Raw genomic sequence first — 16,486 nt, 5'->3', positions numbered from 1 at the left:
GGCTCAGCAGTGGAGGCTAGAGGAGAATTTGCAGTGGTGATTTTGCAGTCCTACCCTCCAGGCACACTCTGCTCTTGAGGCAGATAGCAATGCTCCGACCTTCAGAAGTCTACTGTTAAAAGAGACCTGCTGCTTGGCACTGCTGGGGCATCCCCTTTGGAGAAACCACCTCACAGGAACAACAACAGGAAATCTGCTCTGGAGAAGGAGAGCAGACAAGAATGTCGTCATCTCACTCCCATACTTGTACAACTTGCACTACACCAAGTCAGAAATGCTGCCTGGGGAGCGGGTATACGTCAGTGCGGGAGGACAGTTTGTGCCTACAAGGCAGTACTGCAACTGGGACCTTCTGTCTCTGTAATTTCTCATTATTTTGTGATAATGGAATTGTGCAAGTTTAGGGGCTTCGGTAGGCGCATCTCTCTGCTGGAACGTGACATAATCCTGATTTCAGCATCTCAAAACATTGGATTTCTGTTGTCAGTGTGGACTGCAAAAAAAGTGTAATTTGCCAACAGGAAGTGGCTTTAAATTGAATTATGTATTTCAAAAAAGAAAATAGTCTCGTTGCTCACAGTGTTGCCTTTGCTTGCGGAAAACTAAGTGAGTGAAAGTGTGGATTATTTCTTTTGACTTGCTCTGCTGTATTTCATTTAGTGGATTTTAACTTCTTAGGCTGGAAACCCGTTTCTGCTCCAGCTTTGTAGCATCACGCTACAGTAAGATTCAAGTATGAAAATGGTATTTTTTTTCTTTGAATGGAGATAGAAGAGATTGCTGAGATGGTGTAATTTCATTAAATGTTTGTTTTTGTAGAATAAAAACTATGTTTTGAGATCACACTACTTTGAAATACTGTGTGAGGGGGAAAGAGGCATCAGAGAACCTCTTTGGTGTGTGTTTTCACTTGGAGTTATGTTACCAACTACAGCTGGTCTGAATTAGCATCCTGTTGAAACAGCTGGATTTGAGCCCTAGTTTGCCCAAAAGCTGGCTGCCTTATCCCCAGGTGTGGTACCTTCTCGCTCCTCTCCTGTGTGCCGAGGCCCAAAGGGATGCAAGTAAAGCGAAGGTGGGAAGGTGAAGAAAGTTCCTTATCCCAAGCAGTTTCTTTAGCTTGGAACAAGCGTAGAAATGTGAGAGAAACTTGCACTTCATTTATGGGTTTATATGCTTTGCTAAGTTTATAAAACACAGCTGGGGAAAAAAAAAAGTTTAAACTTATGAATTGGCAACTGCATTAAGCCATTAATCTGTTACACTCGGCGTTTATTCCTCTGGGGGTTATTGCGTGTTTTGGAGAAAGTGCGAAGTGCCCCTGAGCCATGGCCTGAGGTGAGCTCTCCAGCACTGGTGGGTATTCCCTCTTGGCTCCTGCAGGCAGTTTGCAAAAGCCCTGAAGCATAGAATATCATTACCTTAACCTGCGTAGGTAAAATGTTATTGTTTGGGAAGGTAACTTAACTGGGAGTAGAATTGGTTGCTCTCCTGGTCTTGATGACTTCTTGAACAAGCCCAAATGCTTAGTTCACGTGAAAAAGATTTCTTTGTATTTATTCTTACTTTTATTTCTGTCTGTATTCTTGTAGTATAGAAATATTAGAGTGTCAAGTGAAAAATCTGTTAGTGCAGCAGTTCTGGTAACCAAGATTTCAGTCGGTATCTGTAATGTCTCTTTCTTGTGCTAAGTAATCCTTGGGCTTCTTTCTCAGAGGTGGGGGTTATTTGTGGGGGTTTCTTTTTCTGTTTGAGAAAGAAGGGTTAGGTTCCACATGGTCTCAAAAACAGTTGAGCTGTCCTTCCTGAGACCTTTTCCTCCTCTGGTGTCTCTTTCTGAAATTACAGCAGCAAAAACAGTGTTTAATGCTCTAGGGGTTTTCTGTTGTCCTTTATAATGTCATTATAATTTAGGTCCTATTTCTATCTGTTCTAACGCTCCCAAGCATTTTGTTTACTTCAGCTCAGTAGCCATTACACTACAGCAGCTATCTATGCTGCCTGCTCTGAGGGGGAGAGAGCTAAAAAGCAGACAAATTCAGAATCCCTATTTGCATACATGAATATCTTATTTGTCCCAATGTGCATTTTCATCCAAATGGAAATTCATTTCCCAAGCTATTGCTCAGGTACTAAATGCATTTAAATCCTCACGGAGCTGCTCCCAATCCTCTGTGGTTGTTAATAGCCATAGCTGAACTCTGGAGTCGGCGGACGTTCACAGTTGGCACTTCTTTATTCCATGGTACTCCACTGACTCCAGTGCTGACAGCTGTACCTCCTTCATCCAACAGCAGTAAACCACGTGGGCCAGCTCATCTGCTCTGTTATCTCTTAGTTTTCTATTGTGTTTATTACTAAATTTGTCTGATTAAAGTTTTTTTTCCTCCAGTTCAGCATTTCATGTTGGACAGCTAATCTCATACACTATGGCTACTTTCCCTTCTCAAGCACACTAGAGCCATGTCTCTCTTTACACACTTTGATACAAGATCATCCTAAAAAGAAAAAAAAAAACACAAACCTGAGGGAGGAGCATGAAAGTATCCCTCAATCCCAGGAGTGCAGCCAATCACATCAAATATCTGCCTGTATTGAAAGGTATCTCTCTTCTGGTACTAAAAGAAGACTGTCCTCAAATTTTATCTTTAGGATGAATGTTTTCTGTAATTCTGTGTTTATGTTCTTGCTGCTGGGGCCTTTTTTGTACCTTATCATCGTGACGGCCTCGGGATACCGTGCAAGGAGGAACAAGGCACCAGGAATGGTCATATCGCTTCATTTGGCACTATTTAGCTGTAGTTGCTGTACCGGTCATCTTTTTGATGCAAACTATATTAATGCATCTTCCTCTTGCTTCAAAGTAACTGCCTCAGGACCACGTTCAGAACCCCACTCTCTTGCCTGTACCAAAAATCATGACTCTTGAGAGAGAAGAAAGACCCTTTCCTTATTGTCATCTGCCTTCAGCAGTGAGTAGGACTCTGTGCTTTGTGTAACTCATTCTGAGCTGTCTGCTGTTTGCAAATGTTAGCAGTTGCACCAGTGTCTTTCAGGGTCACCGTTGCCAGATGCCTAGGCAGTAAGTAAAATTATTTCTTTAAGTGTTGTAGTCAGAGCAGTTTCCAGGATGAATTGGCATTACTTACTCCTCCTTGAGTAAGGCAAGCCATTGCCTAGCTGTCCATCGTGAACTTGTGTATATATTTTCTTTTCACATGAGTGACTTGGATACTAGTCTGCTCACATCTCGTCTGCTTGTGAGGGTCAACAAGTTTTCATATTGGGGCCACTGCTGCTGGGTCTTGGGTCAAGTTGTATTATGCCAGGTAAAAGGGGTATGTTCACCCTGCTTTCTAAAGCTTGGTTTATTATCTCACGACTGAACTTGTGATAATACCCTAGTGGGTATCTCTTGACTTACTCATGTGCTCTGTGGAGGTCAGTGAGTGTCGAAGTTGTGCTGGCTGTTTCCAGACTCTATTCAACTTCACCAGCTCAGCTCAATGACTTCTAAATGCCAATTTTTATGGAATTCATGGAAGTGTCAGCTCAGTAGCAATGCAAATATCAAGTAGGATGCTGGGAGTGAGTAGGAGAGGGAGAGGACTTTATCAGGAGTCTGTGACATGTATGTGCTGTCCACATGTTGAATGCTGTCTACATCTCAGAGTGCATTTGCTTGGTTACTTTTGTCTGTTCTCCCACAGCTGGCCTCGGTCAGAGACAAAGTGGTGTGACTGGAAGACCCTGTGTGGGTGTAAGGATACTGTTAGTTTAAAAGCTATCAAACAACAAGGTTGGTTTTTCCTTTATGAGATATTACGGGAAATTGTTTCAACAGTCTTATTTACTTGGACGTCTTTTGAAATTTGAGAATAACATAGCCCTGTTTTTAAGTATTACTCTAACTGATGTATTATTGCTGTGTCATTAAAACAAGCTGGGAAAGCTTTGTTGGTAGCATGTAGTGCTCTTGGATTTCTTTTAAATATCTTCTTTTTACTTGAATATTTCAATAGTTGTTTAAGGACAAATATATGTAAACCCATTTTGGCTGACCTTCTTTGTCTTCTGGAAATAACCACTAATACAGTAACTATGAGTTAAGTATCTAAATAAACTATTAGATGTCTTGTCTTCGACAGAACTGCTTAACCTATTCCAAGGTATGTGCTGCATTTACACCAAAGAAGTCTACTGAACTAGTTTTAAATATTGCAACGAGGTCCTTATTTTACATCACTTCCCCTGTGGCTGTGTTTTGTTCTGTCCACCTCAAAGTTTGCTGTGACGGTGTGTTATTGTCTCCGTTGCACAGCGTTTTGGTGAGGTGTGATGCTCTTTGGATGACACGTTTCTTAAAGAAACACAAGAATCTTTCCCCTTTCCCCGTTGAAGGCACACAGCAGCTTTGACAGGCTCTCTATCCCCAGCTGTCCCTGAATGAGTGCCCTGTGCACATGAAAACATCACAATACTTGGGCACATACCCCCCAGCTCTGCAACGTGTGAATCACCGAACAGATGCAGTTGAACAAAGCAGCTGATAAATGCAAGATCAATTCCTCTATTCATTAGTGCCCCTAAGCACTTTTCGAATTCTTAAAGGTTGGAAGAGAAGGATTTGCTTGAAAGATGCGGAGACTGAGTGTGTCAGAATAGCCAAAGAAACCTGGGCATGTGAGAGCTGTCTGTCCTTTGGTTTAAGGAAAGCAGGGATACGCAAAATCCAGGAAATCTAGGAAGTAAAATGCTGACTGTTGGGGCTTGGTGATCTAGTACTGAAGTGTACGGGTGTCTGGTGAAATAGAGGTTCTGGAGATGGATACACATGCTTGCCAAAGGGCAGTTGGAGTGATGAGGTTTAGAAGGTGGTGTGGTTAGACGGAGATGGGCCAATGTAGAGATTGCAGCTTCTGTGAAGACTTTTAAAAGGGAAAGAATAAATAAGTGAAAACATGAGCAAATACTTAACTGCCTTCTTTCCCTCATGGCCAACAAGCTCGGAAAGCAATCAAAGTATAATCAAAACAAGTAATCACATCTAATTATGCTCTTACTGCCTATTAAGAAGGGATAAGAGGGATAAGTGATAAGGTAAGATCCCCCAAAAATATTGGGAAGGATTGAATACTGGGGAGTGGAAGAGTGCTTGAGGGTTGATAGACATGATGTCAGATATGGAAAAGCTTGGAGAGTAGAGAGGTGTATGAGAAAACGCGGAGCAGAGCTGGAGGTTTGGAAGAGGCTGTGTAGGAGTGGTGATGGAAAGAGAGTCTGATGTGCAGAAGTAGCACCTGAGAGAGTGAAGGAGGTGGAGGAAGACAAGACAGGACTTTGGGTTTGGGTTGCTGTTAGATGGGAGCAGAAGGAAACTGAAGGGCAGGCCTAGCCAGGATAGGGAAAAGGAATGCTATGCAGGGCTTGAAATATAGAATGGGTAATTAACAGCAGGTATGTGTTTAAAATAATGGAGATCTTGCATGTTGCTTGATTAGCAGGCTCTCAAATCCAGCTGTCCACACTGATGAGGCTTCCCAGCAAAACTGTGGTGAGGTATGAGAGAGGTCTAAACCTAACAGCTGTGTAATTGGATGTATGAGGTGGTTTAATGTCTTGAAGCCTCCTTGTGTGCTTGGCTCATGGTTAAATAATTTGTTGATTTAAGTGCTGATAACTATGTACCAGAATATGGTAACTGATAATGCATTGAGTGACCTAGTAAACAAGGAACTGATAACCACGAAACTTGCTATTTACTGCACTTTTCTAGAAAAGAAACCTCAGTTCTTTGTTAAATAGCATGATTTATGATGAGCTGTGCTGAGGAGTCTGGTCTGTGGAGATCCATCTAGGAACACGGTTGTTGGGAGCAGCATTGGAAATGGAGCTGCAGAGGACTCTTCTTGGTGGGTTTCTTCATCAAGATTTGTTATAAATAGTAATTACAGGTAGTTTAAGAACAAACTGCTTTAGAATGTTAAGTGGAAAATTTTGTTTCCAGAGAAACAAGTTACAACAGAAGACAACTTTCAGCCTTCTAAACTTTCTTTATTTTTCCTTAGTCTATAACTTGGAGTGTAGACATATAACAAATCTGATAACTATTTGGCTTAATCAGCCTTACTATTTGTAAGCTGTCCTAACTTCAAAAGCTGGGACTATTTTTAAAGCTTGGCTCAGTAATGTGTAATAACACCATCTTCAACTTGACATGGAAGTAGCTGAATATAATGTCTGCTAAGTGTGTGTGTGTACACATGCATGTATATTTGTGTGTAGGCGTGTTAATTCTGAAATGTCATTGCATTGAACTATTTTAACAGAGCTGCTAATAAAACCTGTAATTACTCCAGGGTATATTTAACGCCACTTTTGATGTGTAATGACTAACAGGCAAGTAGAAACACTCATTTTCTAGACAGGTAGGCTTTGCTTTGACAAGTTTGATGGGTTTATTTTACAAAATTTAAACAAAAATTCTTTCGGAGAAGGGAAGCTGCAGCATATAAATTCTGCTTGAGAAAATGGTGTTTTCTTCAAGAAAATAAATTCACTTAATATAGTTTTGGACATTTTCATTGCCATAATGCAAGGCAGTTTTTAAGTCTTAAGACATAGAGACAGTTACTGGTTTCCGACAAGGAGCGCTCGGAGGGATCCTTGACAGAATGGTTCCTGGCATCAGAGAGACACTCCTGCCTGTGGTGGTGTCTGCTGGTCTAGCAGGGAGCAGGGATGGGAAAGGTAAGGATAGAGCTGGGTAGATTTGGATGTTTTGACTTTAACATGAGTATTTAAAGGCAGGATCATCTTTAAAGAACCAGTCATCTTGGGAAAGATGAAGAGAGACCTAGACCCAGAAATTAAATTCTTCTAATGGTGCCCAGTGAACCATTTTAGCTGGGTCATCTTTTAAGGGTACCGCGTAGTACAACTACTTGTATGCTCCTGACGAGGGAGGGTTTGTGTGACAGTAGCTACAGCTGGAGACTGAAGGTCCTTTTTTTGGAGCCAGGCAGCAGCGTGTCCCTCCTGCAGGTGGTGGGCTGGCTGCCTTCCAGCCTCACTGCCTTTAGCTGTCTTGGCTGCCATCTGTGACAGCAGCTCTCCTGGCCAAACCCGGTTCCTTAACCTGAGGGCACTAACATTCCTTTAGCTCCCCAGCAGCACAAGCTGAGTTGTGTGTCTGAGCGTGCTTTTTCTTCCTCCTTGCAATTCCTCTGTCTCGCTCCTATCAGAATCTTTTAGCTTGTTGAGAACTTGGGTGGGAGCTGGGAAAAACCTGAACTTTCAAAGTATTTGAGATTTCAAAAATCCAGCATTCTTTCCACTGCAGTGATACCGACATCTTCATTAGTTTTCGCTCTAAGAAACCCTCTGATTTTCTCCTCTGTATTAAGTAAGCCCAACGAACGATCCTTGGAGAGAAATGGCTCCGGCAGGGGAGAAATTGAGAGGTTTCTGGGATATCATCCAATACTTGTCGTGCAGTAAAAGCAATGAAACAGATCTTTTACTTTGTACTTTTATATCAAAATATATTTTCATTATTAACCAGGAAAATAGCCTACACTTGAATGTATAATTTGAGCTTTGTGTGTATGTTTTGTAAAGACAAAGGTTATTGAAGAACTAAATTAACTACTTCTGGCTAATATAGACTGTATTTCTTTTAATGTTTTTATGTTAAGCAGTTAATGTGACTTTTTAAATGAAGTCTTCTGGCACTGATACAATTTTAGGATATCTTTCCCCTCTCCTCTGTCTAGAGCCGCTGTCTGCAAAGTTGGAGTTCCATGTGTACAGTGTTATGCAGCCCAAAGTTACAAACTTATTTAGATTAAGCACTCAAAGCCTTCTGTGGGAGCAATGTTTTATAGGCTAAGTCCATGCAGAGGGGCTGGGACACTGAATATCTATTTAATGCACTAAATACTGGATTTGTAGACAGGAATGAATTGGCTACCCTGTTTACCTACCCGTGATGAAGAGGTTGTAATGCTGTTAATCCATCGAATAGCTGGATTACTTTTTAAAAATACAGAAAATAAATCAAGCAGTCCCAACTAGTGGATGGAAGCAGGAAGGAGAAGTCCTTCTCCATCCCTACCTCAAGGATTCTGTAAAAGCTTTTTTCTATTTTTGGTAGTGTAGTTGACATTTCTCTGTGCAAACCTACATATGCTTAGCAATCTTCTCTCTTTTTTTTGTGGAAATTAGCAGCGTGCAACATCTACTGCATTTATCGTACGTTCTGCTGGCGGGGGGATTGGAAAAGTGCTCTCAAGATGTCACCTACTGTGAATCAGGCCATATGCACTCTGGCTACCATTGCTATGTAGAGATGGAAAATAAGGAACTTTGTTATTGATAGAGTGTAGGAAAACACCAGTTATTTTGTTTTGGAGTGCAAAGTATTGAAATAAACTTAAAAATTCCTGCATTGAAGTAGAAATGCCTCTTTAATTGTTAACTTCTAAATCGCTTCTTTCACATATAGATACAGGGTCTACTCAAACATACAGATGCACTGAGTTAATGCAGAGGCAAGTAACTCACTGTTACCGATGCTCTACTTTGGCTTTGCAATACCTTGCTATGGCAGTGGCTCTGCATCTCGTGGAAAAGTGGTCATTTCTGTAAGGAAGGCACAGAAAAGATCTAAAGAGTGGGGCAAGGAAATGATGAAAACTAGTAGTTCTTAGAAGAATACGGGCAAGGAGGAACGTATGAATTTTTTGGACATAGATACAGAGAATGTGCTGAGGAATTTTAACTCACAGATGAAAATATTTTTGTATCTTCATATAAATTGCCATCAACTTTTTCTTAAGTGCTCGTGTATTTGCTTTCTAAAAATGCTCTTTCCAAGTAAGTCTAAAAACTCAAGACCTTGGTAAGCACAGAACAGGAGAAGAGACACAATTGCAGAATTGATGCTATTTTCTTTAGTATCTTTGTTTGTGTGGAAAAGATCCATAAGAACAGATCCAGCAGCTGTGAGAAGGGAATGGAGTTGTGAGCATGTTTGATCTTAAAATTTGATCTTAAAAGTCTTCATATGACTGACAGGTTTTATCCAAGGAGAGGAGAGTAACAAAATCCATACCAATTGTGCTAATTGCACAGCATGAAAGGCCCATAGCTAATATAGTAATGGCTGAGTAAATCCAAGAGTCCAGCAGCTGCAATACTTAGTATGAAGTGCTCAAGCAGCGTTAGTGAAATAAAAACTGTAGTAGTGTTGTGCTTTTTGCAACAAGCGAAATCGGAGAAAGGGTTGTATTTGCGCTGTAAATTATTCACTATAACCCCAGTTCAGCCAAATATTTGCTTATGCTTAAATTCTTCTTAAAGAAAGCATTTAAACAGGTATTTGACTTGGGTAAACAGAGTTATTCACGCTTGCTGCTGAATTAGAGCTGTAAAGAGCTTACACGGCTTGAACTCAGAGGTGAAGTCTTCCTTCGCTGGCTCTTCTCTTGGTTGTAAGTGGGTGCAATGAGATGGGCTCAGCAGCTGCCTGGGAGGCTGTGGGCTGACATTTAGCCTTCCAGGATGCCCCAAACTAGCTCGAGTGGTCCTTGGGCTTGTGACCTGCAATTGTTTGGCGTTTTTTTCTGGTTAAGCCTAAAGTGAGGGTGTTTTCCAGCACTGTGGCTTTCCAGCTGCTGTGCTCCAGATGTGCTCCGCCAGCGATTCAGGCTCAGGACCTCATCAGAAGTAAGAACCCTCAGAGATGCTTATTGTGGATGTCAGGTCCCAGCACCGACTTACGCTGTGCGTGTCCCTTCTGCTCACTGGTGTAAGTGTGGTTGGTTTGTGTGGCACTAGGAGCAGCCCAGACTGTAACCTGGTGGGTGCTCTGCTGGGCCTCGCTGGATTAGGACATACGTGAAGGCAGATGTGGCTGCATACCATGTGAAAAGACATCAATTAAGAATGGCATTGAGACAAACCACAGGGGGTTTTTTTGGTCTGTTCTTGTGTTTAAATAATATTTTAGAAGGGTTTTTTTTTTTCTTATGTTGACAGTTCAACATAATTGTTTCAGCAACAAAAATGAAGCGCTTGGGACATATAGTTTAATGGACCGTAGCTTTAACCAAGCCAGGAACGCTGTCAGACTGTAAAGCAAATTCATCTCCTTTTTGGCTTCTGTAAGAGACTTTTTTCCTGTTTCTACTGACACTTCTGATTTATTATGGCACCAGTTCTCTTGGAATAAACATCTGCACTTCAGAGACTCCCTGTTTTTGTGTCTTCAATCTTTAAAAGAGTTCATTTGATCAGTAATAATACAGATGAGCCTCATAATAAAACTGTCCACTGTAATTTTTCCTGTGTTTAAACAATTGAGTACCTTATACTTTAATAAATAGTTTATTATATGCTTTGATATTTTATCACAATTGTAATATATAGAGAGCAACACCACTCAGCCAAACGTGCAGCTTCTGATGCTTGAATGAGTTCTGGCTGGTTGTGTAAATTAATAGCACACGTATAAATGGGAATTTAATTTTCTCTTAAATGCTGTATTATTAATCCAACCACGGCAGTTTCACAGGAGCTGTTGGTTTTGACGTGTATATTAAATGACAAATGTTTGTTTACATGTCTACTGAATTAATATGTACCTAATGATTGCTTTTTAAGTATGCACTTTCTCCCCTTACAATGGTTTGAAGCCCTGATAGAGTGGTTGCCTCAAAGTTGTTCTCAGATTTGTTGTTAATGGTAAAAAAAGACTTAAAGAAGGTCTTGCTGTGTGACTGTTGATGTGCTATGGCACTGCTGTATTCCACATTTCATGCAAAATCAGGTGTGTATAGGTCAGTTCTGCTCTGAAGAAGCCAACGGCCTCTGGCTTGCTGCAAACTCAGTCCAAAGTTTAGATTTTTCTATGCTAATTAAATTATTTTGAGTGTTTTAAAAATACTGAAACTCCATGTTCTGCTGCAATTTAGGCTCTAGTTTTGAGTTAGGAGTTTGCTGGAGACCAATGTGGACAATGTTTGCAAGGGTTTGGGTATTTGTACACTAGTTTTTCATTCCCTGTTATCTCCTAACCGTGTCAGTGACTCTTGCTTTTTCCCCTCCCTTACCTCTCCTTTCTCTGAGAGGTGAACTTGTGTAAGCAATCAGTTGCGTTCAACACGTGGCATTAGACTGTGTTAGCATGTACCCAATTTAAAAAAACTTTTTTATAGCTTCTGGTTTTATTTCCATATGGAGAACAATTCTGTATGGGTATTTAAAAATATTTTAAAATATATTTTACTATTTATTTTGACTGAGTCCATGTTTCCCCCCTCAGCTTTACATGAATGCAATGTTTTAAGTACTGTAGTAACACTTGATCTTAAAGTAAATCAGTATTTAAGGTTACTGTAATATCATTGGGCTGTAAATATGTTCAAGGTGCTTGGATGTGATAACTCATATTTGATATTTTGGGCTTTTTTTATTCACTTTTATCCCCTTTTAAAATTTGTTGAAGTGCCTTTTATATAGATGTCTTGATAACTAGTTGGCTTTTTGGCTGATTCAGTAGCTACACTGGTGAGAGGGGAAGGGGAAAAAAAAAGGCAGAAGTGAGTGAGGAGACATGATTGCTCCTTGGAGTGTGATTACGCCAGTTTGCTGCAGTTGAGCTGTAAACATCTCCAGTGATGGGCTGCTGCCGCTGCTCCTCTGGGAAAACGTGTGTGTATTTTTGTTTGTCTGTACAGCTGTACAGTCAAATGGGAACACTATCAGAACTTTTTTCCTTTTTTTTTTTAACGCAGACATGCCAGGAAGTGAAATTCCGCTCAACTTTTAATTATTTTTATTTTTCATTTAAAGTTGTTTGTGCTTGAGTGTATAACTTGTTGTTGCCCATGGTAACATTAAACTTTAAAATTCTGCTGTAGCAACATTAGAATATTTTTCAGGAAAATACCGAGTCTTGTAAACATATTGTACGTTGTGACTTTACAGACCTGCCTTCTGTCATCAATTCATTCTCATCCTTTGCCCTGTCAGACTGGGCATCTAGAGTTCAACACTGTTTCTTACAGATTGTCTACCTTTGGGGGGACTTGGTAGGAACTTGTGGTTTGTTGTGAGCTGTTTCTGAGTTAGCAGAATCTGTTTAATTTAAGAATATTCTTGCTTTCTGCACTTCATAGTAGCTTTTCTGGTACAAATTGGAGGAAAAAGGGAGGGCAACTTCTATTCTGTTGTATTGCAGTTGCATATAGAGATGCTTATTCATAGAGCAGCAGCATTGCTATCCTCGTGGTTTACTTGACATTTAATCAAAATCAAAAATAAATCTGCCAAGATTCTGTCTTAAAATCTCTCCAGGCTAGACTCAGCTCAAGGATGTCAGCTGAGCTCTGAATACTTTTTAAAATAGAACCTTGTGACTGGAAATGCAGACTTTTTTTGTTTTCCCAAGGTTGTAAAATGAGGTATCAGTGGCCTCTGAGGTGTGTATGTGCATTTCTTTCTAGGTCTTACAACACATGTAATCTCTATATGGATGTGATCTTTCTTAGACTGACCTGAAGAAACTAAGATCGTCTCCTGAACCACTTGTATCTGTTTTTGAGGTATAAAAGGTTGGAAGCACTTGACAGCAAATGCCACCTGTCTGCTTAAACTGAAAAAGTGGCAGAGCCCAATTCTTTTAGGATCTCCTCGTAATGTGGGAGGAAGAAATGGTGACATACTGAGAAGTTCACATCCTCAGAAGTTCCCAGGAAGTCTAACAAAGTCTAACGATGATGTTGGATTCATTTGAGTCCATTTGGGCAGTGTGGAGACACTCAGCCGTTACTTAAAAGTAGTAAACTAGAATATGTTATGGTGGAAGTAGTTTCTGTTCTTTGAAGGTGCTGTTGCAAAATCCAGAATGACTTCTGAATTGGCTAAGTGGAAATTTAGGTGACAGTAATCACATGAGCATTTTGGGAAGCAGAAGGGAGGAAAAAGCCACTTACGAGCAACACTGGACACTGGTGGTTCCTCAAGGAAGGGATTTATCTTTTTTGTCCCTCAAGAAAGAGCTAGCTGCTCTTTTTCTCTGTGGGTAACATACCTGATGAGCTTGAAGCTTCCTTTTCATAGCTGCGTAGCAAGCTTTTAAATAGTTTTTTCTTACAGATAGTGGGATCTTTGCTCACAATTCTGGTCTCCTCACATGTATAGGAATAAAAGGCCCTTTAGGAAGGGTCTGAAATTCTTACTTGAGCTGTCTCTGCTGGAGTTAGGGGCAGAAACTGTTGCAGAGGTGCCAGTGGAAGAGAAGGAGAGAGGAGGAAGGTGGGTGCTTCTGTATGGTTCACAGCTACTGTTGCATGGCTCGAATTCATGAATTCCTGTAACCTTGAGCTGTTTCATCAAGACTGACGTTTGTCTAGCTGAAGTGAAAATGAACAGTCCCACAAGATTTGCACTGCTGCTTCAGTTAGACACAGCCTGCCTCCTTGTTTGATAGATGATATTTCAGTTCTTCCTGAAATTGCTGCCTATTGCAACTATAACTGCCTGCAGTGACCTGCTGCTGCTGGACAGGGTGGCAAGGGTCCTACTGGAGTGAAGATGGAGACTGGAAAAGCCTTTCTTCATCTTTAACCCCAGAATGAGAAGCGGAGCAGTGTGTGTAGGGTAGGATTTTAATCAGTTTTGTTGCTCCCCTCCCTTTATTTTACAGCACTGTTTGGAATAGTGAATGTTGGTATGAAAATCCACTGGAAGGCAAGAAGTCAACCGTGATCCGTGTCTTTGCAAACAAAAAAGGAGCTGTGCGAGGGTGCCTAATAGATCCCACCTGCGTGAGTTGCCCTGGGAAGCAGGCTAAATACAGTGTCAACCACCAAGGAACTTTAAAATCTAAGTGATATGATTTGGAATAAATTCAGATTTTAAAGAAGTTCTTGACTTATCCAGTACTTAATGAAGCTGTCACCTATTTCTGTCAGTGGAAGCCCTGCTTCTGTGTGGCTTGGATAACCCTTGAGAGTGATCTGAAAGGATGTTTTTATGCCTTAAGCTGATTTTTTTTGTGCATCTGTGGTGTGAATTAGATGCTCTCCATACATTTGTGTTTTCTGTAAGCTCGGTTTGTGGAAGGAAAACGATAGCACATCTTCAACAGTGTCTCTCTGATGGAGGATCAGATGGTGTTAATGCTGAGGCTGCTAAGTGGGGGGTAATACTCTCTTTGTTTGACTTGGAATGAAATGCAGCAGGTTTGGAACCAGGGGAGAAAGTTATAAACAGAAAATGGCAGTGAAATCTGAGTCAAGTGGGAAAATTGACAGCACTTAAACCCTTTTTATACAATAGCTTGTTGTTATACTGCTGTCAGTCTCTCTCCATTTCATGCTCCTGTTGCTAGGAAGTCCATTGTATTTGTCACAATGTTTTTAAATGTGACAGAATATTTTTAAGTAATTCCATTCTGGGCTACAGAAATATGCTAATTCTCTTTATTGGAGCAATAAAAGAGAGCTTTAGAGAACTTTCTAATGTTACTCACTCTAAATATGCTCTGGAGTTCATCCAGACCTGTCTTGGTCAGTCTGTTCTCCTGGGTTCTTTGTACATGTGGGGTTTTTTGTTTGTTTTTCCTCCTTTGCTGGGCATGAGCCAACAGCCTGTCTCGTTGAAGAAGGCCATCTATGGGGTTCACTCGTGTTTTTCCTGGGAGAGGTTCTGCTGGGCAATGTCTTTGAAACTGGGTCCCTGCTGACTTTTCCAGCTGAACACTAGTTTTAATAAGTGGAATTTCTCTGATACGGTCACTTCTCCAAAGTGCTTTAAAGCATAAGGCTAAAGGAGGAAGAAATACCATAAATACTTTATTTTATGGAAATTAGACCTGATTTAAGCAAGAAACTTGCATTTTCCTTACTTGGAGGCCTATGTGTACATGATTATCAAGTTAATGAGTACATATATATGTATTAATGCTAATGGAATTAACCTAGTTTGTTTTAACAGAAACAATGTTGCACTCTTCTAGACTCTATATGCCATAGGTAGCTCCATAGTTACCTGGGAAATAGTTTTTAATCGCTCACCTTTGTGCAGGCTGCTCGACTAATGCGTGTGTCACATCTTTCTTTTTCAGATCTGCCTTGAGTGAAGTCTGACAAAAAATGTTACAGCGGTTTTGTCTCTGGGAATGGTTATCTGTAGGGATTGCAGTTGCTACTGTCTTAGCAGGTTGTTTGGCCCAGAATGATGAAGGTAAGGTTTTTGTCGTGGGGGCGTAGCTGTGGGAGGGGTGGGATGATTCTGAGGTTGCATTTTAATTCCACCCCCCTGGAATTATTACTTGAAAAAGTGGTTTGATACTTGGTAAGGAAGAGGGGTTACAATAAAGAAAGATCAGGTTATGTTATAATCATTTTAAGCATCTGCTGATGATAATATTTACAAAGCTGTTGATTTACCAGGCAAGATAAAGAAAATGTTAAGTTATGGTTATTCAGTAGTGGACTCTAGCGTTACAAATTGTTTCCTCTTACTCATTGAACAAGGACTCTACCTTGCTTTATTTGTGAATCGACAGTTAAAGCACTCGGAGCAGGCGTTTGAGAGAGAATTGTTAATGGGCTGTACACATATCTGACCAAAAACTTGACAGAAGACCCACGATGAGGGTTTTCCAGAGAAACTATACTTCAGAAATCCTGAAATGTCACAACAAAAGCTCATGTTCAACTTTACAGCATCTTTATTGAATTTAATTAAGATATACCTGAAAAGTGTTCTGCCAGTTATCTGCAGTAATTAAAAATTACAGATAGATAACTGATTACTAGATAACTGATTATGGTTTATTCTTTTGAACAATTTAAAAAAGTTGAAGAGCAGAGGGTGACAGACTTGTTCTTAAATACTCTTAAGAGTAATGAGGGGGATAAGTAAAAACTGAGTACAGTTTCAGAAAGTCTGTAATGAAGTTGCTCACTGTAAGTGGCACTAACGCCTTCCATGTAGGTAAGCTGTAATAGTACATGTTTATGACTTACTCTTGCAGCTGGATTTCCTTTTAGAAAGCTCTGTTTTGGCAGTTAGAAAGTACAGTAGTTTTGCTTTCAAGTATTCAATCCTACTTGAATTTTGCTTAGTTTTTTTGGTATCAAGTAGAAAGTATATTTTTCGTGCTCTATTAATTGTTCTCCAAATGTCCTTTTATTCCCTTCTGTCCCCCAGCCAATCCCTGCATTGTGTTTGATATCCATAATGGACAAGAAAACTAATTTCATTTTATCAATTTTTACACGCTGTCATTCTTGACAGTGAAGGGAAGTGTCTGAACTGCTCATATTTCAGATACTTGATCTGTGCTTGGGTACTATTAGCTTGCTTTTTAATCATTTATTATAGGGGAGGAGTGGGGCCATTATGCGTTGCAACGCTGGACTTGGTGATGGTTGTCAAGTGCTCTTTGAGCAGCCAAGTGCTAGATTTGAGG

General features: G+C 40.4%; 1 protein-coding gene across 4 annotated transcripts in view; it reads left to right on the top strand.

The window, feature by feature from the left end:
* The first annotated feature begins 15,161 nt into the window (after positions 1–15,161).
* PCDH15 (protocadherin related 15) overlaps positions 15,162–16,486 on the top strand; it is a 358,337-nt gene continuing 357,012 nt past the window's right edge. For all 4 annotated transcript variants that reach the window (XM_068416522.1, XM_068416519.1, XM_068416520.1 and 1 more), the window contains exon 1: positions 15,162–15,252. In XM_068416522.1, coding sequence (XP_068272623.1) covers positions 15,162–15,252 — 91 coding nt within the window. The remainder of the gene's footprint in view (positions 15,253–16,486) is intronic.

Source organism: Nyctibius grandis, chromosome 20 (genome assembly GCF_013368605.1).
Source record: "Nyctibius grandis isolate bNycGra1 chromosome 20, bNycGra1.pri, whole genome shotgun sequence".
Taxonomy (NCBI): domain Eukaryota; kingdom Metazoa; phylum Chordata; class Aves; order Nyctibiiformes; family Nyctibiidae; genus Nyctibius; species Nyctibius grandis.
Note: the sequence above shows the minus strand (reverse complement) of the source record. Positions and strands in the feature narration are given on the sequence as shown.